Source organism: Phascolarctos cinereus, unplaced genomic scaffold, assembly GCF_003287225.1.
Source record: "Phascolarctos cinereus isolate Bilbo 61053 unplaced genomic scaffold, phaCin_HiC Scaffold_2;HRSCAF=192, whole genome shotgun sequence".
In the NCBI taxonomy this organism is placed as follows: Eukaryota; Metazoa; Chordata; class Mammalia; order Diprotodontia; family Phascolarctidae; genus Phascolarctos; species Phascolarctos cinereus.
Genome location: NW_027555625.1, coordinates 169,026,957 through 169,054,909, shown reverse-complemented (window position 1 = coordinate 169,054,909; position 27,953 = coordinate 169,026,957). Strand labels below are relative to the sequence as shown.

The 27,953-nt window shown below is 37.5% G+C and overlaps 1 protein-coding gene across 2 annotated transcripts in view; it reads left to right on the top strand.

The window, feature by feature from the left end:
* The window catches only part of SNAP25 (synaptosome associated protein 25), a 90,608-nt gene extending 62,865 nt beyond the window's left edge, over window positions 1–27,743 (top strand). The window contains exons 3-8 of one of the 2 annotated variants that reach the window (XM_020985937.2): window positions 1,757–1,798; window positions 9,258–9,306; window positions 15,099–15,216; window positions 19,239–19,364; window positions 21,124–21,268; window positions 26,514–27,743. In XM_020985937.2, the coding sequence (XP_020841596.1) occupies window positions 1,757–1,798; window positions 9,258–9,306; window positions 15,099–15,216; window positions 19,239–19,364; window positions 21,124–21,268; window positions 26,514–26,582 (549 nt within the window). In that variant the 3' untranslated portion in view covers window positions 26,583–27,743. Of the gene's footprint in view, window positions 1–1,756; window positions 1,799–9,257; window positions 9,307–15,098; window positions 15,217–15,365; window positions 15,484–19,238; window positions 19,365–21,123; window positions 21,269–26,513 lie in introns of both variants that reach the window. The other variant, XM_020985928.2, reaches the window with a different exon arrangement.
* The last annotated feature ends 210 nt before the right edge of the window (window positions 27,744–27,953 follow it).

The following is a 27,953-nucleotide window of genomic DNA, read 5'->3' as shown; positions in this document are numbered from 1 at the left end:
TCATTTTGTTTTTATTCTAAGGCATCCACAAGATTTCAGCTGATAAGGACTTCCGGTGGAATTTCTAGAAGTCTTATAAAACCCTTAATAGCATTCATCCTAAGTCACGAGAGATGATGTTTAATTGTCCAGAATCCAGTATCCCCCAAACAAGGACACAAAATTATATCTCTACGTATCAGTGGGACTTTTCATCCATCATGTGCAATAATTATCTTTTTCAGATGATTTTTGCCTTTGATATCAGAATTGCTTTCATTTAGATTGTATGGAGACAAGCTATAATTTAATTGCCCTAGAGAACCTTATAATTTGGTAAGCCTGATAGCAAAGACAGATTGAAAGAAAAGAGACCGACTCAGTTTCAGTAGAAAGGGCAGTAATTTTGAAGGGTGTTGATTTTTTCATTAGGGAGGAAGAGAGGGGGAAGGGAATTTCCCAACCTTTTTCAGTAGGAGAAACCCAGTTTAACCTCAAAAATTTTCTTGGAACTCACCCCTCCTTAAAGTAGTTGAACTCTTAGTATCTATTGACTGAGAATAAACATGGTGATAGGCTACTATGAATTCAGTAATATTTTTCAATGATTTTGTATTTTGTTAATTGCCTCTATATATATTTGAAAAAATTAATATTTTATATTTAAATTTAATTTTACTATTGAATATTTGAGTATTAATTTGAGTACTAAGTACATACATTTGAAAAATGATTTTGTATATACATCTATACTTATATATGGGTGTATGGTATTTATTTGCTCTTCCAGAAGGTTGGCTTGCTTATTTGTTGACTCCCAATCCCCTGTAGTTTCCCATATCCCTTGCACCAACTTCAACTGGGGTCCACAGCCCACTGATTAGTAGCCACCATAATAGACCAAGGAGAAACTTTGGGGGCGACCAAATAGAAGGTACCAAGAAGAGATTGGTTTAGAGTATCTAAACCAACAAAGACAGAACAGATTCTCTCCTATTTTTTTAAAGTCCTCTAACCACAACCAGGACCAAAAAATATAGTGTAGGGAAGGAAGGCATGCTATTGGGGAACCTCAGATCCTGCCAGTTTCTACCTAGCCACAGTGGCATGGTTGGTAGGACGGAAAAAGATCATAAGTGAGAGCAGTTTTCATTTCTGTGATTCTCTGCATCCTATTTATTTTATATGGAAAATGATAGGGACAACTAAATTTCTTACATATATTCATGCATATGTGTATATTTATAAGTGTATATATAAAACATTATGTGTATATAATATGTGTCTATGTAGACATGTATTATGTTTATATAATGATATATTTGTGTGTGAACTTGAAGGACCCATTTCCCAAATTCTTTTTTTGTTTTGTTTTGGGGTTTTTTTTGTTGTGGTTGTTGTGGTTGTTATGTGTGTGTGTGTGTGTGTGTGTGTGTGTGTGTGTGTGTGTTTGTTATTTTTTTGAGGCAACCGAGGTAAGCCATTTTGCAAATTCTTCAACACCTACATGGCCACCTGCCGCTGGCCTCAGAGTCATCCTGGTTATAGAAAAGTCATGGAAAAAGATGGGGCTGGATGGCAGTCCATATATGGGTGCCCTCATGGACACCGAGGCAGGTCTATCTAAATGATGTGAGAAAAGGAAAGGGAAAAAAATGATAACATTTTATCATTTGGCAAAGTTTTTTTTTTATTTCCACGATTTGTATAAATTCTGACATCACCCTAGGCTAAATTATTGTCATCATTACTGAAATGTTTATATTTCTTTCTTCAGTCTCTGGAAAGCACCCGCCGCATGCTTCAGCTTGTTGAAGAGGTAAGGAGTGATTGTGAAAATGGAGACCTATTCTTTGTCATTTCCTTCATTCACTTTATCTCCTGACTTTATATCCTTTAGCCACTCACACCAGAGAAAACTTAGCTACCTTATAGACTGCACAAATTGAAGGGATATTGTATTTATGTCAATTTTCCACATCAGTATGCAGGCCTTTATAGTGAATGCATTTCTCTCAGAAGTAACACCCTCTAAGACAGAAAGCACAGAAGGGCATTATGGCAAACTGAAGTTTTCCTAATAATTCATAAAGGCAGAATGTCACTGGTCAAACTGAAATGAGTCTAAGAGCCAGCAAGTTACTAAAAAACTCATAGCACTTTGTATTAATGTCCAATCATATATATCTACTCTCGGATTTGCTACTCTCATTTTAGTCCTACTGGCATATTGCTGTATTTTATCATTTATCCAAATAATAATAACAATAACAGCCCTTCACTCTATTGGGGTCTACCTTTCTCTGAGATTTCAGAATTCTTAGCACCTGGTTTAAAATACTCCATCTTAGGCCTCTATCAATAGATGGCAAAGTGAGTCAGCAACAGAGAACTTACAGAAGGCTCAGCTTTTCACTTCTGAGCCAATTCTTAATTTGAAATAACACAGGAAGGGAAAGAAGGATAGCATCCATAAGGTTTGTATGAAGCCAGCCAAGTAGGGGAGGTGCTTAAAAAGTAATTTATTTTTAAAATGGCAGTTTTAGGCTACAGTTTAGGATGAAAGAAATCAATGAGCCCCTACAAGCCCAGCACTGCAGAAATCACAGGGAGGAGACAGAACAAAAAGAGAAAAACAGGAAATTAGCCTTTTGTACTCTCCACCAAGTATGCATGCTCTCAGATTAAAGCAGAGGTTCTTAACCTTTTTGGACCCTTTGGCAGTCTGCTAAAGACTATGGCTCCCTTCTCAAAGCAATGTTTTTAAATGCATAAAATAATATACATGGGATTACAAAGGAAACTAACTATATGTATAGCCGTTATCAAAATATTTTTTGAAATAATATCATGGAAACTGGGGTAGGTCTCTACATTAATATGGTATTATTTCAGAACCAGAAGCAAGAGACATGGACTTTAAGTATGTCAATGATGGCTAGACACTTAAATATAGATGTGCGATTCTGACACTCTCACCAAGCAGTTTCTCATAAAACCATCAATGACTGGACTAAATATCAGTAACAATGTCATTTTTTAAAACTTTTTACATAATGATCTGTAACATTAGTGCCCCGGAGCACTCAGAAACAAAGTGACTTAATTATCTTGACATATTTCCCTGACTGTAGGTCACAGACTCCAAACTCATTTTTGATTGTCCCTTCTGTTATAACCACCTGAAGTAAATTTTCACAATGCTCAAATGGAGTCATTGATTAACTCACCAGTGGACAATGAGTTCTGCAGCCTTTCAGGCCTAGAAAAGAGATTGAAGACAGAAAGCACATCATGGAAATGATTCTCCAATCTTGCCTTTCTTTGCCTTTGGGATTTTGACACTTCCCTTTAGTTTCTTCTCAAACTGCTGAAAGTGCCACCCTGTCTGGAATAAATAACTGTCTGAACTGAGTTTGTCTGGAAAAATATCCATAAGCTAGATTGAAATGAAATTCTTTAATTGAACATTTATTTCTCTTGGAGTGCTTTTGGATCAAGCATGAAGTTGTATTTTGATATGGAAGATGTCCCCATTCGATATGATCAGTAAGAAGAAGCGAATAAGCTTTTGTACATTTTTGAAATTATGGGCATGACTTTCTTGACAGCATACTTGTTTCCTGGATGATTAGTGTATGGTTTTGGTCAAATACCCTTCATTTCTGCAATCAATACCTATGAAAACATTGCTCTAATTTTCGTTTGAAAAGGAAATGATCATTTAAAAAAATCAGCCACATAGTCCAGTGGAAACAACACTGGCTCTGAAGCCAGAAGACCTTGGGTTCAAATCCTTCCTCTGATACTTCTTATAGGCGAGGCCTTGGGCAAGTCCCCAAACTTCCTTGAGCTTCAGTTTTCTCATCTATAACATGAAGGGTTTGAACTAGATGGTGTCTGGATTTCCTTCTACATCCAGATCTATAATGCCATGACATTTATCAATTTAATACAATTCAACCAACATGTATTAAGTGTCTGCTGTATCCAGAACTTTATGGTGGGGGCCCAGGGGAGCACAAAGACAAAAAGCTAATCAGTCTTTGGCTTTAAGAAGCTTAAGTTTTATTAGTCACATCTGAAATCATGATCATTGATAATTAGGAACCTCTGAGCATTGAAGCGTCACTGTTTTGCTCATGAAGCCAAAGAACCAATGTAATTTTATATAACTGAAATTGAGCTGATTTCTCATTTAGATGCAGTTTCAAAGACAGGAAAGGTTACTAAACTTGTGAAAACCTATGACTGTGAAGAATAGCCCTTTCAGTAGCGGTAAGACTATATGAATTTTGTGAGTAATATGCAGTTACCAATCTATTCCAGAGAATAATAGTCTATTTTGATGGAAGTAGATTTCAGTACTTCAAGGACTATGTAAGAATCCCATATGGACTAAAATCAAGATGGGCCAGACACATTTAATGTGTTTATGGAGGACACAAAGTTAAAAATGATATACTACTCCATTCCACCTCTATAATCAAAAAGGAAATCTTTTGGTAAGGTATTTTTAAGAGACCCATGAAATTGGGCACTGCTGATTGTCAAACTCAAATGTAGTTTTTACCTGCTGGTCCACTTGAAAGCCAGGCCACAATCAATGCTACATGGAATTCCGTAGGAGCTATTTTAACTAAACCCCACTATAGAGTACATGGGGCCAGTGATGGAGGGCTTCTTGGAATTTTATTGTGCTCCCAGTTTTTTTACCAGTGTGCTCAAAAAAGGGGATCCACCAACCTGAGGTTATATCTATTTGATGTCAAACATCAAAAATGGGAATATGTGGCCAAGGCCTCTCTATTCAATCCAAGATACTTTGGTAACCTGGAGGCAAAGCGGTCAGATGATTGCTTGGATCACGAGACTCTCCCTTCCAGCACACTAGACTCTAGGTAAAGTATTCTAGGTGGACAAAAGATGGACCAAAACTTCTGTAAGTCATCTTGTGAGTCATAAGAATATGTGGTCCCAGTTCACCACCCAAAGAGCAGTCTCCTGCCTCCAAACTCTCTGCTTTAAGGAAGATCCCTTCACTAGAAGGTGACAAAAGGAAGCCAAAGATTGAAAAGGCAAGAAACTAAAAATCACTCTCTTCCACTTTTAGCTATTACAGTATAGTATTCTTTAGGGGGTGGGGGGCAGCTAGGTGGTGCAGTGGATAGAGTGCTGGGCCTGGAGTCAAGAAGACTGGAGTTCAAATCTGGCCTCAGATACTTACTAGGTGTGTGACCCTGGGCCAGTCATTTAACCCTGTTGGCCTCAGTTTCCTCATCTGTAAAATGAGTTGGAGGAGAAAATGGCAAACCATTCCAGTGTCTTTGCCAAGAAAACCCCAAATAGCGTCATGAAGAGTCAGACACAACTGAACCACAAAATTCTTTTTTCAGACAGGAAGTGATGGATTTCCGTAACACTTGCCATGTCTGTCTTTCCCTCCCTGTATTACTTCCTCCTCTTTTTCTCCTCCTCACTGCCCACCCTCTCCCTCCTCAAAAAAAAAAAATTTAATTGAGAGAGATTACCATTGCATTATTTAGGGATATGGTAGGGAGAACAGAAGGGCAAAATATGCATTCTCTCAACTCATCAAATCAGTGCATTGAAGTAACTAAGATGCCCCCCTGATGCCTGCTTTTTAGGACGGTGCTTCCTGAACTCACATTTTTTAGTTTTTCAAAGTACTTTAATGTTCCTACTCTCATTTGATCCTTGTTTTATCCAAAACCCCCTGTGACCTAAGGTAGGGAAAGTATTACTAGGTCCATTTGACAAATGAGGAGAAGATGACCAGGACCAGTGTTTGGTGACTTGCCTAAGGTCACACAGATAGTGAATTGCAGGACCAAAACTAGAACCAAGGACTAATAACTCCTGGCTCTAGGCTCCTTACCATAAGATACAAGAACTGTAATAGAAATGTAGTAGGACCTTTCATAATATGTGATTATATGTTGTGTTTGGGAAATAATGCAGTTGTTCTGTTATGTCTAAGTTTGAGTTCATGGCATTTTGAAATTACTTGTTGAACCAGCTCAGTATAACATGGTCCTGGCTGTTAATACAGGCAATTGAAGATGGAGGGAAGCCGTAGAGGTTTCTTCCCTAATAAGGAAGACATTGCAAGATGGCCAGGATGGCTGGAGGGGACAGATTTTCAGGTATAAAGGAAACTGAAGGAGAGAAAATTATTAAATTCCCATCAAGAGGAGCTAAAAAGGGAAGGGACGGTATAATCACAGAAACAAGCAACAACATCTTGGAGCTAGTCAGGACTTTAGGGAGTCAGAGGTCAATGTGATGTCCAAGACCACAGCTAGAACCCAGGTTTCCTGACTCTTCTCCCATGTGCAGAAGTCCCAAAAGATAAGGAAGATAATAAGCATAGAACATAAAAACTCAGAGCAGAAGTTTTAAGTGAATATTGAAAACATCTCAATAACCAGGACATGTCATATTCTAGTTGCACATTAAGGTCTGCAAATACTTTTATCACAATAATCCTGTAGAGGTAGATAGTACAAGCATTGTATCCCTATTTTATGATAAGGAAATTAAAGCTTATGGAGTTTTGATTGGGCAAGGACCCAATACAAGGAGGAACCTAATATGCAAATGAGATATTAAACCCAGTATAGCCCAATCCTGAATTGTGTCAGCCCAAGTATAGTCACTATCTAATTATTTGACTGTTTCCTACTTACACACCAGTCAACACAAGCACCAACTGCGCAAAAAGTATGGCTTGGCTATGGCTAAGGGCATATTTTTTTCTCACTCACTGTTTCCATAAACCATTTCTTTCTAAGACATAAATGCTATGTTACTTAAGGCATAGGTTCTCTGAGAACTTCACAGTCATCTAGTTCAGGTGTCTCAATATGCCAATGGAGAAAATGAGGCCCAGAAAAGGGAAGTAATGCTGAGAGAAAGGGAGGAAACCAGCATTTATTAAGTGCCTTATATCTGCCGGACATTTTGCTAAGTGTTTTACAAATAGTGTATCATTTGATCCTTCTGAGTATTATATCATTTGATCCTCAAAAGAACATTGGGAGGTAGGCACTATTATTGTCCCCATTTTTCAGTTGAGGAAACTGAGTTCGACACAGGTTGAGTGACTTGGCCAGAGTCACACAGCTAGTAAGTGTCTGGGGCTGGATTTGATCTCAGGTCATCCTGACTCCAGGTCCAGTGCTCTGTACACTATGACACCACCTAGCTACATTTGAAAGGCAGTGGGTTATCATGTGCATAATGATAACATAGGGTTGGGGACTTGGACCTGAGACTTCACTGGCACAGGAAAATTCCTAAATTAGGAAACTCTCTTCTAATGCAAGTTTGTACTTTCTATGTAACTTCTCACCTTAAGAGAATTGCCTAGAGCACCAAGAAGTGAAGTGACTTACCCAGGGTTATACAGACAGTATATATCAGAGTCAGAACTTGAACTCAGGTCTTTCTAGCTCCAAGACCAGCTGTTTGCACATGCCGCTTCTTGTAAATAACAGCAATGACAACAATAATATTAGCAATAGATCACATTTAAGTCCAGAGTAGTTAAGTGACTCACAGGTGATCACATAGCTAGTTAACAGAAGAGTCAAGAATCCAACCTGGTGGTATCTGATTCTATAGCATAAGGTCAGGACAACCCAACAGACAACCCAACTTCATGTTGACTCCATGGATAACACGCCAAGCTTATCACAGTCAGATCCAAAATGAACAAATGTGAAGTAATAGCAATGGTGTTCAAAGCAAAATAAGCGCAGGAGAGGAATGGCCAGGAAATGAAGATACGTTGAAGCATGGCTATCCAAGCTGATATCATTAAGCCAATTCCACACAAGCCATTCCAAATATAGTGACCTGGAACGGTGATCAGTTTCATTAGAATTGAATAGGGCCCTAGGAGAGAAGATGCATTGTGAGATACATCTAAAAATATCCCATTTACTGGCCAAAACTCTGTTCCATCCATATGCTAAAAAGCCATCTGATTTTCCTTATCTTCCCCCATTCATAAAGTATAGCTGGAACTGTGCCAAAATTAATATAGGCAAGATGGGGGTTTTTTGTCATTGTTTTGTTTTTTGCTATTTTTTTTTTAGTTTAAAATGTAGGCTAGTGTAGATAATAGTCAATTTACCATGTGTTCAAGCAAACATGGCTGCCTGATTGAAATAAGTAGCTACTTTGGCAGTAGTGGTATAAGCACTCCCAAACACAATCAGAAAGCAGATTCCTATCCCAGAATTGCTGCCAACTGCTGACAGGGGAGTCTGATGTCATTAATAACCTTTAAAGATCAGCTAATCATCATATATCTTGATTTATTAAAGCTGAAAACATTTATCAAATAAATATGCTTGTTCAAATTAAAATGTGTTTACAGATAGAACACAGTTAGCCTCACTGATTCCCCAATGAATTTGACTTTGTTGGTAACTCTCAGAAATTATTTTCTGACCCTTCAGAATTGAACAGCACTGAACAGGGACTATTCCTTCATTCCTAAAAGCTACTGAAGTTTGATATTTTTTTAATTGCTGAGAAAAAAAATCATCTGCCATTAACCTCTACAAATCTCTTTTTCTATTAAAAGTAAATTCTTGAAAGACAGATTCAAAATACGATTATGAAGGGTCTATAACTTTTAGAAATTATCCTGATATCTTCCTTGATCCATCCATCCAAAAAAAGATTCCTTAATGTCATGCCTTTTTTCACTGTTCATCACCTAGTAGAATAAAGGATTCATATAGAAACTAGCTAGCATTTTGAGTTTTGACAATCGAAAAAGAAAGGTGACTGGCATCCTTGCTTATTTCTCCTCTTTCCGAGAAATTCTATTATTTTGTTTCTTTGAATGAAAGATAGTCACACAGGGAAATCTTTTTAAAAGCCTGCTCCCATATAAAGGAGGGATTTTCCTGAACTAAAGGTGATTTACAAATTCTTTTCTCCTACCAGTTCACTACTCAGGACTTTAATTGCATTTAAAAAGAGTCTGCATTTCTCATTTAGCAAGAGCTTTTTCTCTTCCTCATTACCAAGGGAAATTTGACAGTGAATTTTCTTTATGGAATCCATATGGTATCTATTGATCTGAGACCTTCCCCTAGTCCCTTAATGTTCTTGCCACATTTTCTCCTTGTTTTTCTTTTGCCCTATGCTATTTCCATGTCTAGGGCTAATTGTTCCCTTATTGATTTCTCTTTTCTCTCTAACTCTTTTTCAACCTACCTCCCATTACTGGAATACAGAGTAAAGATGCTGGTATCAGGACTTTGGTTATGTTGGATGAACAAGGAGGTAAGTTCATTTTTCTTCACTAAGAGTGATTTATTCCTTCAATGAAATATATGATTATTATTTATATATAAAGATACAGTCAGTTTAACTATTAAAGTTTATGTGTATATATTTGAGTGCCTCAGAGGACTCCAGATCCTTCACTGTCTTTCCTTCATTATTCTGTCGAATAGCCTGGTTAAAAGAAATACATATTGTCATCTTCATATTTCATTGATTAATGTGTCACTGGGAAATATTCAGCATGGCTACAACATCTTTTGATGATACCTTTTAGCTAAAATTGTCAATAGTATTTTAATACAACATGAAAGCCCCTACCATCTTACCCTGACCATAATCTTTGTAGCAGAGTATATCATGTTATAAAAATAATGTCCATATCCTTCTATCCTACCAATTCAGTTTTGGAAAAATCTGATTAAAAATTGACTGTGGGTGCCTCTCAAAAAACAGGAAACTATTTATGGATGCCATATACTTAACCTTCCAGGGCCCTTACTAGGATATAGACAAAAATAGAACTAGATACAGCATTTTAAAACGAGTCTTGCAAAATATTCTGCCATATTTTTATCAGAGTAATCTTTATTGAAATCATTTTAACTTAATCGAGTCAAGTCACAAAAATCATCATTGTCACCCTTTGAATATGGTGGTGCCATAATTACAAAATGGGAAGGAGAACACTGAAATCCTAGAATTTCTGTCTTCTTCCCATTAATTTTCAGATTCAACTCACCTACTCATACAATAATGTTTTAAAGAGCTATAGCCATGAGGCTTTAGATATTACAGAAAACACCACCAAAGAAACAGAACTATAGGCTTCATTTTCTCCTAGTTTCATATGCTGGATTTGGATCTATATTAAATGGACTAATGAAGCATCCTAATATTATTTTAAATTCAAGCATTAGGAAATTATTCAGGCTTCTATATGATTTCTGAAAACTGGGCCAAAAATTCTTTATTAGATTTCACTTAGTCCCACAAGGCAGTCTGTTGAGTTTTCTTGGTGTTATATGAAGTGCCTCTCAAAGGCTCCTTCTCATCTCAAATACTCCTGGGAACAGTTTCCCAATCTTTGGGGGGGGGGGGAAGAACATAAATCTATGAAAAAAAATCAAGATATATGTAATAAAAATGGAACAGAGCAGCATGTTCAATAAGAACGGAAGTGGAGGAGGATGGACTTTAACCATATTCTTCCCATGAAGATCTAAAAATATGATACTAAAATTCTATCCAAATACAAAGAAACACATAGTCCATGAATGATTTCCTGAAGCATGTTATATTCTATAAAATATTTCCATACTTCAAGTATCACTAATTTTATCAAGGCTGGTACTCTTTTTACCAATGCTGGTTGTGATCTCTTTATTTTACTTAGGTTTTAGATGCTGGAGCTAATTTAGTAACACACTTCTCACTTACCTAGATTAATATTGGGAAAAGAGGCATGAAGTCTGTCATCTGGTCATAGCACAGTGACTGGTATATAGTCGGTGCTTAATAAATTCATGTTAAATTGTCGCTGAATTATCACATGCTCAAAATCTTTCCAAAGTGGCAAAACCTAAAAAAAGCACTATTGCCTTTCAAGAACCTAGGATCAGTTTCGTGCCATCACAGCAGAGCAAAAAATATACCTTTATGTATATACAAACATATATATGTATATACTTATAAGTATATACAACATAATTCAATAGGCATGTTCAAGACATTAATGTTTCCTATTTCTCACCATTAACCTAAGAAATTTCCATTTTGGCTCACAACAGTAAGTATAAGATTCTGACATTAGGCCCCTCATTTAAACTGATATATAATTAGCAGATCTATGCAGACAAGGAGTAAACATCACAAAAACTTCCTAGAAGTCATACTGGCCAGGCTGTGAGTTGATTCATTTCTATTATAATGATGGGTTAGGCTTACTTTTAAAATGATAAACCAGTAGAAGTGACAATTGTATGGGATGATTTTGTAATTCCTGTGACATGTTAAATGTATTTTAATTATGCTTTTCCCATCTTCAGAGCTTTTAGTTTAGATGTGTAACTGCCTCAAAATGTTTCTATAATTTTTATTTAATAATTTCAGCATCTATGCCTGGGAAATATATTTGAATACATGGCATTATTAACTATTTCTACATAGAGGCAGGAGCAGACTGGTTTCAGGAAGCACTACAACCATCATTCTGGGTCAGACTGATCAAAGTAGTCCAGCTACAGGGCAACACAAGCCTAAGGCCTTGCCATGGAATTTCAGTTTCTCCAACCAACTTGTCTTTAGGGGCAGAGCCCATAAAATTGATCTTGGGAAATTGCTAATAATGCAATGGTTATTTAACCTCTACAGTCTCAGAGTTCCTTTGGCATTTTTTTTTTGCTGTTTCATTAATTTATTTGCTTTGATGTCAGAGATAATAGTTGCCAGAAACAATTCTTGCAACAAATACCAAGCTAAGCAATGAAAAGTGGTACTGTTTTGTTTCATCAAGCTGAAGGTTTTGCGATCACCCCTGTCAGGTGAAGTACAGGGTACTAGCTGAGTGACTTAAAAGAGCTTTGGTAATAGTATAGGGGCACGGGGGAAGAGAAAGGGACTTTCCTTTAGCTGAAGACCATTTAACACAATTAGAGCCTCTTTACTGACCTTTGTGTATGATATGCTTCATCCAAGGAGAAATGGAGTAGTCCAAGTTTCAGTTCTAGGCTCCTTAGCAAAAGGTTGGACCTGTTCTAGTCTTCCCCCAATGAAAGCTTTCATTATACATCCTGGAGATCGCCAAGCATTTCAGGGTATTCAGAGGCCTAGAGCCCTGTTAACTTTATTAAATCTCCCAGAAGAGGAAGAATATTAGAAAAACTAGGACATTAATATATCATTCCATGTGCCTTATCCAAAGGGAATAAGCAGCAAAAACAGCACATGACCTCTTTAGCCATTAAAAAAATGCACTGCATAGCTACAGATGGCCATTAGTAGGATTCCTGGTTCATACTTCACAAAACATTATTGTTGTTTATTAAAGGGAACATCTAAAAGCACAATTCTCATTGATTTTGACCTAATTAAAAGCAACCATTTCTGTTTAGTTACCCTCTTTGGATGGATACAGATGTTTTCATCTCAGAAACCCAGTTGATTTGGGGGCATGAAAAATATTAAATGTGAGCAAGGTCTTATAGAGGAAGCTGAAGGAGAGGGATATTTTGAAAAATAAGGAAAATGAGGACATGTTGCAAGATTTGTTTGATTATCCAAGACACTGAATTCCTTGCCTAAGGTTGTTATAAAAGAATGTATGCTATACCTACCATAATCACTCTCAATTGAACAACAGAATTTTTTAGAATACAGTGGCAATGTATTCTTGCCGCTGTGTGGCAAATGTTGCACATGCCATTTGCATTTGGATATTTCATTGGTTTTGCAAACAGTTCAGAAAGTAGGTAGATACACAATTAAAGTCAAATGGGCTTGAAGAATCTCATTCAATCAATCAACAAACATCTATTAAGCACTTACCATGTGCCTATTGCTGTGCCATGCACTGAGGATGCAAATACCAAGAATGGAACCCGCTTTAGCCTTAAGCAGCTTACATTAGAAAGAGAACTCTCATTCTTCTATTCCTTTTTTTAAAAGAAAGACACTATCTCTCGGGGAAACAAACTACTGAAAGGACTTTTTTCTTCTGTAAGCTGGAATATTCCACTGAAAAACCAAGAGTGGGGAAATGTATAGTCCAAAGTATGACACTAGCTCAAATGTCTCATTGAATAATGAGGGAGATTTCTCCCAGAGCTTGGCCTTTTTTTTGGGGGGGGGGGAAGGGGCCTAGACAATGGGGTTAAGTGACTTTCCCAGGGTCACACAGCTAGTAAATGTCAAGTATCTGAGGCTGGATTTGAACTCAGGTCCTCCTGACTCCAGGGCCAGTGCTGTATCCACTGCACCACCTAGTTGCTCCTACCCCATTAGCTTGGCTTTCTAATGGGATATTCTGTCATGTACAAAAGAAGAACCATTCATGAGTTTCCTTGAAAATATTTCACACGTATTAGCATTTATGAACATTATGTGGTTTGAATCTCAAAAAAAAAACACTATGAAATAGATATACAGGTCTTATTAGCCCCATTTTGCAGATGAGAAAACAAAGCTAAAAATAATAAAAAGTAGACAAAAATGGAACTGTCCCTGGTCTCAGAGAGCTTACCTTCTGTTATAGAACTAACATTGCATCATTAGCTACTTCTATCAGCATTCCTCCTGGGATGATGATAGAAAACCCAGAAAACATGCTTTTGTTAAAATGAATAAAAAATTTGACAAAGAGGCCTGAGAAGGAGAATTCTATTATTCATTTTAGAATCCATCTGTTAATTATGTATTAATCTTCTTAAATTATACAAAACCAGGAGCAATAGAATTTACCTTTCCAAGGCCCCAATCTCTACTTTGGTTTCAGGGGTCATTCCAGCTTAATTATTAAGTTAGTGGCTGCCATCTTATAATTTCACTTGAAATGTTTTAAAATTATTATTTATGGCCTTAGGCTTTCAATGTGTTTGTTTATTCATTTTATTCTAATCATGCCTATTACTCAAAGTCCTATGCACGCATGCATGAAAATGTAAATGAAAGGAAGCCACAGAAAGTAATTAGGTTTTGCAATTAGACAACTAGAAGATTACATGCTATTCTCTTTTAATCATCTTAAAAGTGATCTTAAAATCCTTCCTATGTACCTGCTGTTGCCTTATCTGAGTAGTATAGTTTTAATTTATGTTGCCTTGGTGATTTTTTTTCATCTTAAAAAATGAGAACTGGGGTTCTTCTTATAGCAGTCCATCCCTAACATAGAGACAATATGTTAGCTTTGCCTGCGGTAAACAAAGTATGTAATGATGCACAACTCTTCCCAAAAAGATTAGTGTTTTCATTCATTCTCGCCACATTTCCTGGGGTAGGTATCCAGTTGCCTCCATTTTAGAGATGGGGAAACCAAAAGGCTGAGGAGTTAAATGGCCTCCACAGATCTCACATCAAGTAAGTAATGAAATTAGATTGGAATCCAAATGTTTTGGCCACTAAAACTCCATTAATATTGCTCTCTGAACTGCTTCTGTAAATTAAGCTAAGTGTTCTCACCCAAAGATTGTGCCACAGAGACACAGCTGTTAGGTCAGGCAGAAAATCGGGGGATAGATATGTACCAAAATAGAGAGAGCTAAGAATCAGTTACCATTGTAGTCTTATCCCCACAAGCAAGCTGGTTCTATTATTTTGCCATTGCCTGGCTGAAGGTAATCATCATCATCATAATTTAAAAAAAAAAAGATATTTCAAGTTAAAGGATAAATTTTCTCTATAACTGTTCAATTGAAATGCATGAAGAATACTGCCTTATTTCTCTTTCTCTTGGGTGTCACTAATATTTGAGTTAAGTGAATGTACTGCCCTATTTTTTTAGGCATTCTGAATTAAACAGGCCTACCTAATGCCATCCCATTGTGTTTGAATTAAGAGCTATTATAAACATCATTTTTGGTTTTTTTCCTTCACTCCACATCAGCACAGGGCATCTTCAGCACTCAACCTGCATACTTCCTGCCAGCAATGCATCCACTCAAACAATGCATTGTCAATTTCTTTCTCTCTCTTTCTCTCTCTCTCAAATTCCATTCTACATAGTCATTTCTCATATTCTGTTGGAGATCCAAAAAAAAAAAATTCATTCCACCCTGTCATCCCTTTGTCCTGACCAGAACAACTCGATCGTGTTGAAGAAGGCATGAACCATATCAACCAAGACATGAAGGAGGCCGAGAAAAATTTAAAAGATTTAGGGAAATGCTGTGGCCTTTTCATATGTCCTTGTAACAAGTAGGTACTGGGTACCGGCTCTGCTCTGTGGTGTCCAGTTTTCTTTTTCTTTTTTCTGTCAAAGTGAATGTCTGAAGTTTTGTCTTTTTTTTCTTTGTCCTTTTTCATCCGCTTCATTCTGTGGGGATAAAATACTTGTGTTTAATCAGAACAACTGGAACGCATCGAGGAGGGAATGGACCAAATCAATAAGGACATGAAAGAAGCAGAAAAGAATTTGACGGACCTAGGAAAATTCTGTGGGCTTTGTGTGTGTCCCTGTAACAAGTAGGTGCTGCCTGCCTGCCTGAAGCTTTGAGCCCCAAGGCCAATCTCTGAGCCTTGTCAAGCTCATCCCTGCTGGGCACTTGGGCAGGATGAGCATGTAGCATGCAGAAGAGATCAGTACGGGTTCCAATGCATTCATCTCATAGTGTAGACAATTCCATGGGAGTTATTGTAGATGCATCCAAAAAAAAAAATCAGGCATACTGCAGTGAAAGCTTCACTGTCCACACCTCTTCCTGATAAACGTTTCAACATTTTCCAAAAAGTGTACCCCAGTACAGAGCCCTTTCCAAAGAGGCTGTTAGGTAACAGGATATGTATTTCCCACATCACTTCCCCCAACCCTAGAAATTGAAATTTTATGTCCAGAAAAAAAGCTAGGAGGAAGTTTGAGAGATAAAATACATGGAAGCTAGGGATCAGTTCTCAAAAGTAAATGGCAGGTAATTTGGCCCCACTATTTTATAATACAAGGTTGAGAGTGTACTATTAGCTCTCTTTTTTGCGTTTCTGGACAGATTTCAATACCTTTGAAAGACATGACTCAGATTGAGGTTACAGAGATCCAGTGTAGGAGCACTTATCAATCCTTTAAGTAGTGACCAGGCTTTACCCAAATTGACTGTGTCCCTCTTAAAATTCTTCCTCATTAGATACCCAGTACACTGGCTGAAATGTTGAAATGTGTAGATTTTGCATGCACGGCATCACAAAACATGAAATGGTTCTCAAGATTCTTCAAAGCTTGTTTTGAGTACAGCAGAAAATGTGACATGTGGTTGTAACAATTTGCAACGGAGGAAATACAGTGGGTAGTGTAGGTTTCTCAAAGACAATTTCATTTGATAGGGAGATCAAATGCATGAAATGATTGTCAAACATGCATTTGGAAATTAAGCCAGCTCTAAGGTATCCCCTCACCCCTCCCAACTCCCTATTTTTTAAAATCCTTTTTATCCTAAAGCTTCATAATCTCCTCCTTTTAAAAATGATAGTTGATTTGCTTTCTATCCAATCGTATAATCATCACATCCTTTAAAGTTAAAACTTTTAGCCTGATTGAAAATGCCTCATTTCTGTTTGGGAGGGGAAGAGGATCACATATTGATATATTCAAATGAAACCTCCTGCTTTTAGATCATGATCTACGATAAAATCTGATTAACTGGAACTTATCTAACTGCAGCCCTCAAAATCAAACACAAATTTTCCTGTCTTCCAATTTTAAGAGAAAAGTAGGGACCAATTTTTTCATGATCCCTACCTCGAAAATAAATCTTTCAGGCTAAGGTCCTAGAGTTAGTATAATTCTCTTGTACTTCCTACATCCACAATAACTCTACAATATTAATTTCGCTTGACATTGAAGATGCAGAGAAATGGACAGCAAGCTCCTCAACCCCCAACAAAAGACTTTGTCTTCTTTAGTCAGAACTCATTCACCTAGGCAGGCAACCTAACAAATTTAGCATATATTTTTAACTGGAAAAGAAACAAACAAAAGAATTTCTCCTTCCACTTAACTAACTAGGAAATTTGGTTATCCAGACCACCTTATGCCTTCAATATTCCAGTTAATCAGGGTCTTATTGTAGATCATTTTCAGTAGCAATTTCCCCTAAAGACTCCAACAGTTGGCTTCATAAAGAATTTCCACAAATGGCTTTCTTCCTCCTCAAAAGTATCCCTAGGGAGGTTTGAGGAAATCCCTACTGAAAAGAGCACCCACTTGTTGTTAAAATACCCCTTACTGATTTCATTTATTAGTAAGCAATAATTAGATCATCCACAAAAGGCCCAAATTAAACTGCAAAGCTCCATGGACTTAAATGTCGCCCCCCCCCATTTGTAGATGAAGCTTTGAAAACCATGTGTCACAATTCAGTGTATGGTAGTGCACCTGGAATTCAGAGGGCATCTTCCTGTCATAGCATGTTTTTGAGGACTCGAGTCAATGCCTATCAGTAAGTGTGAATGTATGTGCAGCATTTTGGGTAGCAGTAGTTTGCCTTCTTTTAGAAACGCATTCTTCCCCACCCCACCCCACCTCCAATTGCCAAAGATGGTGTACAAAACATCTTACATAGCAGAAAACATTGCAAAGTCCTTGTGATTTCACACAATCTGACACAGGCAGGGGGTTCAGAATACAACAGACCCCAAGACAAGTTGCTAAGTTCTCTTAAACACATTTTTCTTTTCCTTTTTTTTTTTGACACTGTCATATTGCGTGAAAGCAATTAACCTTTGCCTGCAGTAAATTCAGACAGCCATGAGAACTATGGAATTGCACATGCCTAACTAAACATGGGTGAAGGGAGTCACTGATGTGTTATTGGAGCAGTTTTCCCATTTGCGTCTCAATGTATTCTGTCCCCAAGCTGGGAATATCAGAGCCAATTCTACACAAAATTGCAGCCCTGTGATAAAGGGAAAAGGCGGACAATTCCGGTGTTCTCATTGAAAACAATCCTGTCCAATTCCACAAGCATTGGTTAAGCACTTATTATGTGTAAGACAATGTAGCCTACTATGTCTGAGTGTGATTCCTGTATTCTGGAATCAACCAAAGGAAGTTCTACTGCTCTTATTCCAAAAAGCTCATGGTTTCTTCTATGCAAAGAACTTTAAAACATCTTTGATTGCTTTAGTTACAAGACCCTCCGCCCAAAATATGCTGCACATGTGTCTATGATCCCTGCAGATATGCCTGGATTTAAAATTTCTCTCCAAGGCAGCTCAGTGAAAAATGGCTCCTTCAGGCCAGTCACTACCCACAGAATAGTTGGAAGTACCAGGGCTTAAGCACTCTCCAACCTAGCCCCCAGTCCAAAGAAGAGGACATTTGGCCTGCGTTTCGCTCTTTGGGAAGGCTATTACTACTGGTGCATTTCGGGAATGGTCAACTACGGGAGCAGTTCATGCTTAGTGAGAATGCTTCACTTTCTATTCATGCCTGTAGCTGGTGCATGAAGAAGATGTAGAGGACTTTCCCTTTCTGATGCTAGATTGCTTGTATTTTTTCTTTTTCTCCTGCGCTCATTTCACTATGCCTCTTTTACTTTTTGTCTCTGTGGACAAAGGTTTGTACATCAACTCCCGATGTATGGTTACTGTATTGAAGTACCGATATATTATCTTAGAAAACCATTGAAATTGCCCTAGGTAGAATTCTAAAGGCCATCGCCCCAGCCAGCCTCCAATGCAGTGTCTCTTATGCCTCATTGGAAATGTCAGTGGCTTATGTGTCCCTGATGCCACATGTACATGTGGAAAACAGGGAATCTCTGTATGATGCTGTGTTTAAACTTAGCCAAATCTGTTTTGCTCAATGATAGTGTGTTGCTGTGATGTGATGTACACACTACACTTGGCAGTCTTGTTTCATGTTTGTCTGCCAGTATGTTTTTGTGTGTGTTTTGTGTCTCAAAACATAACTGTGTCACTGAAATAAAAGTGAATGTCCTCCAGCTACCTTTATGCTTCTGTCGAATCCAAACAGCTAATCCAAAAACTTCCCTTTTGGGCAATGTTACAGACTTGACAACTACAATTGAATCCATTGGAATTGACTCATTGAGTAGTCTGGTCATGGTGGCAGCCAAACATTTGAGTCAGGTTTATGATATATCGGTATACTCTTAATGCCCCTACTGGAAACTCATTTGCTTGGTTCAGTTCTTAGCTTGGAGAAATAGATTGTAGCTCAACAGCTCCTCCCCAGTGCACTGTTACTCACCCTCTTTTTTGCATAGGCTTAAGTCAAGTGATGCTTACAAAAAAGCCTGGGGCAATAATCAAGATGGAGTTGTTGCCAGCCAACCTGCTCGTGTGGTGGATGAAAGAGAGCAGATGGCCATCAGTGGTGGTTTTATCCGCAGGTGAGCTTTGTTGGGTTTAGAGTGGTTAGAAAGAGGTGCCATGTTGCCAGGAGATGCCATGCCCTCACCCTCTGTTCCAAATGTATTTTCATGAGTTTTATGTGATGTTTTAGTGGAATCCAGCAAATGCCAAAAAGATTGTGGCTCGGCTTCCTATCAACTAACCTTCTCTTTTAGTTCAGGCAAGCAAACACTGACTACAGTGTCTATAAACAGCAACAGGTATAGATACGTGGCGATGCTGAGACACTGAGTTTACAAAGGCAGTCACCAACAGCTGGCCCTAAGACAAGCCTATACAGAACTCGGCTGTTTGGAGACTGAAGGACCTGGACTAATAATAAGTAAATATGCTTCAGGTAATGAACTCATCCCTTTTTACATGATGTTACCCAAGGATATTTGACAGGTATTTAGGTTTGCTACTCTACAAATATCAATAGCCAGGCCACTGTTAGCTCTTACAAACCAACTCAGCTTAGCATTTGTGCAAAATGTGTAAAAGTGTGCAAAGTGTGCAAAAAATATATTGTATTTCTTCATCTGTAAAGGACATCTTTCCAGTTGCTCCTTGTGAAAACCAGAGGTAATAGTCACCATGGTTAATGACTGGCTGATTTTCCTCCAGCAACATAAGATAATTTCATGCTGCAGTTTTAGGATTTGGTTTTGGGAGAGGTTGTGAGCACTTTCTACCCTCAAATAATCCATTTGGAGTGGTAATTAGCACTGCACAGCAAGATGTTAGGGTGGCCACCTCCAACAGGAATCTCCCTGTTTTATTTGTGGGAGATGCCTATGTACAAACACGTGCTCTAAGTAATTGCAAATGTTAAATCATTGAAATGTCCTGGCTGTGCTGTGAAGACTTCTACTAGTCAGGGAATTCAGAAGCAGATATATTCATTTTATTCCACAAATTGGACTATTAATCTTTCTAACCCACTAAAAAAGTGAAAAGATAAGCAAGATCTGCATGTTAACCTTTTTCTCTCCACTCTTTTCTGTCCACTCCCTATCCACCCAACACACACACACACACACACACACACACACACACACACACACACACACACACACATTGAGTGGTTTTTCCTTCCATAATAAATCATACTCAGACCATCTAAAGAGACCATGGCATTTAAATACAAGCAAATGTAACTTGCTTTAAGCAAGCAATTACTCCCACCAATGTTCCTTGTGAGGACAGGCCTATAATTATTATTGCTTCTCCCATTCCTTTCCATCCCAAGTGAAAAAGAAGGCCAGTGATGTGATTCTTTAACTTAACTCAATGGGTTTAGTTTCCAGAGTGTGGCTATTAGCTAACAAACACACAGAAAAAGAAATATAGAGTTATTACCCAATATTATCCTCCTTTCCTTCAATAGGGTCTTTCCAACTGCAGCTGAATTTTCTTACTAATATGATAACTCTGAGAGTAAAAAAGACCATTATCCTATGCAAGAAAAAGCATGGGATAGCAGATGGTGCTCAGATAAAAAAGATTAATCCACTTTAAAATGCCGTCAATAAAAAGAAAAATATTTAAGGGTTCAGAGATGAGACTAACACAGTACAATGCTTTGATTATTTTCTAATAAATTAGGGATAAATTTCCCCCCCTGCATTGAATAGAGGTCTTCCAAAGCAGAGATGTCCAGTGGCCTACACGTATTTTTCAGACTAGCTCTGGGTCCTAGGTATCCAGAGTACTTTCATTCAGTTTTCCTCAAAAGAATTGTTTCTTTGGTCCCAGGGTAACAAATGATGCCCGAGAAAATGAAATGGATGAAAACCTGGAACAGGTGAGCGGCATCATTGGAAATCTCCGTCATATGGCCCTGGACATGGGTAATGAGATTGACACACAAAATCGCCAGATTGACAGGATCATGGAGAAGGTAAGGAAAACAGGGACATATGTGGCTTCTAATAAGTATCGCCATTTTTCCACTCTAGGACTGACTGTTAGAAATGGGGGGGCTCAGTGCCAGAAATGGGGAAAAAAGTATCTTTAGGAATTTTGCATCAGAGAAGACTAGTTGTCTGCTTCCTAGTTAATGGTGCATTTCTCTAGGACTACAGTCACATTTTTACAAGCACTCATGACTGTAGCAATTTTTTCCTTTGTAGTTCCCTCTAAAATTGAATATAATCTTTTGAAATTTCCAAGGTGATGACCAGTTTACAGGCTTAATTCCAATTAAATTATAATCTCGTCTGTTAGAATCTTGTGACATGTCTCTATTATGAAATCCCTGGAAGATACTGAAGTCCTTATTTCCCTTTGATTTTTTAAATGATTATTCAGCTTAGATACACAGAGAAATCTGCTTTTTAAATCTTTTGACTCATAGGACTAAAATTTCATTTTCTTAGTACCCAGGAAACTGCTACTGATATCAAACAGGAACTATTAGAGAAAAAAATAAAAAAAGTTTTACTTTGGTCTATTCTGTGCTGTATGCTCTATATATATATAAAAATCTTACATGGAAAGGTGTTCGATAAATGCTATGCAAATAAAATTAGATCTTAATTGATAAAAAAACAAAACAAAACAAAAAGCTGGCTATTCAAGGAATGATGCCAAATTGCTAAGGTGTAGTGCCTATATAATCTGAGGGATTTTAAAATGCTGAGGTAGACATTTTATAAATAAGAATGTCAGATCCATTCTAGTGCTTTGAACTCAGCATAGAAAAGTAACCCTGAAAAGTCAACTTGTATCATAATTATGCCTCCATGCATTTCTATTTTCCTGTGTCACCAATCATTCATTTAAATGACAGCATAGTATGGTGGTTAGAATACTAGATTTGTCATCAAGAAGACACAGGTTCAAATCCCACCTCTGACACTTTTTAATGTGAATATAGCAAAGTCACATAAATTCTGAGTCTCAGTTTCCTAGTCTATAATATAAAGATAATGATACCTATAATATCTACCATTACAGGGTTGTTATGAGGCTCAAATGAAATGATGCGTGTCTTTGTACCCTTCAGTACTCCAATGGCTCTGTGATTTCGCCAACAAGGGTATTTCATCCAATGATGTAGATGACCACCCATCCTTATTTGCCCATTTCATGTTACTCTTATCCATGTCTTCTCATAAATCCATGAAAGGAAGTTCCCCCAAATTATTGGAGACATTTTTCATGTTCTTCTGACTTCTTGAGGACATTAATAGAGCACTTCAGCTCTCTATTTATCCATTATTCTTTCTATATCACCAGCCTATCATCTTCTTGGCCAAAGTGCTATATGAATATGTATTAACAACAATACTGTGGTGTGGATTGGACAGATATTATTATCCCTATATTACGGATGAGGAAACTACAGTAAGTTAAGTGAAAGTAAAATAACTTGCTCATAGGGCAGCTAGGTGGTACAGTGGATGGAGTGCTGGGCCTGCAATCAGAAAGACTCATCTTCCTAAGTTCAAATCCAGCCTCAGACACTTATCAGCTGTATGACCCTGGGCAAGTCACTTAACCCTATTGGTTTCAGTTTCCTCATCTATAGAATGAGCTGGAGAAGGAAATGGCAAACTACTCCAGTATCTTTGGCAAAAAAAAACCCAAATGGGGTCATGAAGAATCAGACACAACTGAAACAACCAAATAACAACAAAACAAAAAGTAACTTGCTCAAGGTCACACAGCTAGTAAAAGGCAGAGCTAGCATTTGAATTCCAGGCTTCTGGCTTCCAGATTATTGCTATATTGTACTGCCTCATGAATAGAGGGAAAATATCTGTGTAGCATTACAGCTTTGATCTTTTTGTATCTCACTGTTCATGTAGTTTTCTACTTTCGTTTGAAAAATTTTAATAAGTTTATTATTATTGTTATTATTTATTTTTAAAATTTAATAACAAAATCACAAAAGCAACTAATTCCAAACTGACTTCATATTTCTACCAAGTTCTAGAAACACAAATGCTTCCAATGAGGTTTCATAAAATCAGGCAGGTTTTATTTCATAATCAGCACTGAACTCTTGATGGATTATTCAAAAACGGGAATATGGATTGAGACTGGACCTGTGGTTTTGCTATTACAGTGAATTGATGAGTGAGAAAACTCCTACCAATGCAGACTACCACCTTCCTAGCAATCTATAGTCTTAGAGAGCTACCTAAAAAAACTCAGTGCTTAAATGACTTATCTATGGTTACACAACTAGTATATGCCAGGGGATAGGACTTGAATCTATGTTTTCTTCCTAGCTTCAAAACCAGCTCTCTATCCATTGTGCCATGCTGCCTCTTCTATTCAGGAATAATGTATTTAAATTCATATTTCATTCAATAGAGTCTCTTAGGCAGGAAGCCACATTTCTCTCCTTCTCCAATACTTTTCTACTTCTAATGTAGATAATGGGCATGGATGGACACCCAACATGCTTTTAGAAGGAAGGGAAGAAGCTCTTAATGTTGGGGTTTTTTTTTCATATTTCCACCCCCAGGTCATGTTCCTACTCTCAACACTAATCCTGGTCACATCCAGTCTTTCATAATATATTTCCCTGACTGCAGTTTTGTGCAATCATTCAATATGGCAGATTGTGGAATATCTTTGTGGACTGTCATAAAATTACCTTATCTCTCAGTTCTAAAACCTTGCTTTCTCTTTAAATGTTTTTAAAATTAATATTTTATGGGAGATGAGCCCTTTCTGAAAGCTCACTTATCACAGGCAAGTTTTCATCTGTGTTAGAATCAGTGCAGGGCATTTTTTTTTTATCATAGACTTATCTAAGGAGGTAAGGTTCTTGTTCTATAATTTGCCCTTTTCTTTTGACTCTCTATGCCCACTACCATGACAATCTTATCCAGTCCCATGGCCACTTGTGTCTTCAGAGATAAATCTCATAATAGTTATCTGAGGTGCCCAGAGGTTAAGCAACTTTCCCAGAGTCCCAGAGCTAGAAAGAGGTAGAAGCAAGATTTGAACCCAGGTCTTTGTGACTCCAAGCCCAGCAAGCCATCCACTACTCCCTCCTCCCACATTGCCTATATGAATGATTTATACACTCATAGAATGTTAAAGTTGGAGGACAATTATGGTGGTTAGCTTGCATCATTTTAGAATCAGTAGAGGAGAAGTGATTTCTCCAAGGTCACATGATGAATTACTGGCAAAGCTATGACTAGAGCTCTCTTAATCTAATACTGATTTTACTCCACCATAGTATCTGTATCTGTAACCATGACCCTTCTCCCAATTTCTGGACCTACATTTCAAAGTATCTGTTGTATGTCAACCTGCATGTCCTATTGGCACTTGGAAGGAAATGTGATTAAAACTAACACTAACAGCTTCCTCAAAAACCAGTTCTTCTTCCTGACATCCCTACTTCTGTTAATGACAGTACGATTCTGCCACTTCCCAAGAACAGATATCCTGGAGTCATTTTTCACTTCTTCCTTTACCTCACATCTAAATCACAAAGTCCTATTGATTCAACCTCTAAAAATGTTTCTCTCCTCCTTTAATTTCCCTGCCACTACTCTACATCAGCCTATATATTTGTATATGCCTCTTAACTTAACTCCAGGACTCTAGTATCTCCTTCCTTTAATTGATTCTACACATTTCTATCAGATTAATATACTGAAATACAGATTTTTGTGATGTCACTATCTTGTTGAAAAATACTTAGCAAAACAAGTAAAAAATGCTTAGTCTTTCATTTCATGTTCTTTGATTCTCTCCCAAACTACTTTCTGCAGTCTTATCACATACTATTCTCAATGCATCTAGCATTTGAAGCAAGGTAGACTACCTACCATTCTCTCAAAACATTATTCAGTCTGCCTAATAATTTCACACTGACCTGGGCTTGCGGTCTTCTTCTTTCTATCAAAAGTCCCGTCCCATTTCCTCCATTGAGATCTGTCTCTCAAGAAGGAAGTCTTTAGGATTAAAGAGAATCATCAAGTGGCAATTAACCGATATCATCATTTTACAGATGAGGAAACTGAAGCCCTGAATAGAAAAACTACAGGAAAATTTTCAAATAAAATAATGGTCTCTGTCTGGTGGTTAAAATATATATAGATAGAGTCAAGTAAGTTCAGAAAAATGCAACTAATCAATAAATCATTTATATTTTACTTTAGAATAAATATTATAATTTTTAATACGTACATATATAAGCATGTTTATATATCTATATCTATATATGTGTATATAACTATATCTACATACACGTATGTGTATTCACATATATATATATATATATATATATAAAGTGTAAAAGTTCTAGGAATTAATAACCCTTCAAATTAATTAAGTGATACTGAGAATGGAACCCCATAGGGGGCACTTCACATTTAATATTGTTGATTAGAAAGTGATCTTTTCCCACCTTACCTGATCAATTGCTTCCTTTCCATTGAATACTGGGAATGAATAGAGTCAACCAAATGGATTCTAGATAGAATTCTCTTCTGGAATAGGTTGGAATAAATTGCCTCTTAGGTCCCTTCCAACTATGAAATTCTCTGTGTGTAGAGTTAGCAGAGCAAATAAAAACATCAACTAGGAGTTAAAAGTAAGATTTGCCACATTTAAACTTTATTCAACTTTGTTGAGCAGCTGGGTGGCTCAGTGGATAGAGCACTGGGCCTGGAATCAGGAAGACCCCTCTTCCTGAGTTCAAATCCAGCCTCAGACACTTACTAGCTGTGTGACCCTGGGCAAGCTGCCTAACCCTATTTACCTCAGTCTCCTCATCGATAATATGAGCTGGAGAAGGAAATGGCACACCACTCCAGGACCTCTGCCAAAAACAAAAACAAAAAAAACAATCGAATCACGAAGAGTCAGACACACCTGAACAAATTCTATTTCAGATATCAAGTCAATAGAACTATAGCCTTGAAGGCAATGCCTGAAAAGATCCTTAAAGCAACTCAAAGAACTGAAGTGCTGACTTGCTAACTGTGTTCAAGTCAAAAAGAGAAAAAGTCTGAATAACTTGTGATTCCTCAAAAAAAAAAAAAAAGAAAAGAAAAGAAAAGAAAAGAAAAGAAAAGAAAAGAAAAGAAAAGAAAAAGCAATCCAGAGTGGTTATCCCTGATTACTACATTGGTGTTAATGACACCCCTCCCCTCTTTTCTTCCTTCCAGGCCGATTCCAACAAAACCAGGATTGATGAAGCTAACCAACGCGCAACAAAGATGCTGGGCAGTGGTTAAATGCCCACAAACGTGTTTTCTTCTCCATGCTGTCAAGAAAGATGGCATCGTCATGCTTTTCTCATGGTATTTCTCTACTAGGTTTGCACACATGCACACATCAGTCCCCCTTGTAATTGTTGTCCCGTGTAGTCTGTCCTTTTCTTTTCTGGTTACCTTTCTTTCCTAAGGTTCTATATAGTGATAACTTGATGGCTCTGGCTCACTATGATGTGTTCTGTTTTACTTTTCTTCTTCTCCTCAATGATGTTTGCTGAATGACAACAATGTAGGAATGCTTCATGTGCTGTTGAACCTTTAAATATGCAGTATTGTTCTCGTAAAACTGTGACCTTCCACAGAGCTACTGCCACTCGCCTTCTTTCAGGTGTCATGCTCTTAAGCACTTAAAATTTGCTGTCCTTGGTTCTTCATGGCCGTCATCTGTCGTTATGATTTCATGATTAGACAAATGTGGAATTATATTAACAGGCATTGCACTAAAAGTGATGTGATTTATGCATTTATGCATGAGAAATAAATAGATTCTTAGGCTTCTACTTAAACAAGACCTTTCCACGGCAGTAGCACATTGACAACGAGAAACACACACACACGATAACACAAAAGCATGCTCAGTATTGAGACACTGTTGGGACTATGTTATACCAGCAAGACTGCAATAGTGGCACTTTCTTCTGTCAATAGAGTTGTTAGCCATAATCATTCTTTTTTAATTAAAAAAAAAGATGGATTTGACACTCGCCATTTAATCATTGCCAGCAAAATAAGTGTTTGGCTGAAAATATGTCAAATGGGTGTAATATAGGGGTTATCTGCTGCTTTTGAAGACTCTCTTTTGGAGGAAACGACTACACTATGAAACAGTGCAGAGGTGTAATTTTTATAAGGCTGTATCTTATTAGTCGCTATTCCCCATGTGGTTTGTTATTGGTACAGTTCTCTGTTGCTTATCTAGAGCTATGCACACCAAATCTCTGAAATGTTTAGTAGCTAATAAAGAAAAATTTAAAAATAATATAAATGAATGAAATATAGATAAACTGTGAGATGAATAGCATTACAGCATGTAATATTAAATTCCTCTTGTCTCCTGTCAGTTTGTGACGTGATTGACATTTTGTAGCTAGTTGAAAATTATTAAAAATTATAGACCCCAAATTCTCTGTTTTGTCTTTCTTGGTTGACCTGTGCACAAAAGACATCTTACTTTCCATTCACAAGAGAAGAGGGAGAAGAACAGTCCAATACCCTGGCTTCTGATGAGTGTAGGAGACATAAGTGGTCTGTAGGGAAAAGGCAAATTTCCCTATTGGATGGGATTCAAGAGACAATTGATGAGTCAAACTGATGAGGGAAGGAGGGAGGGAA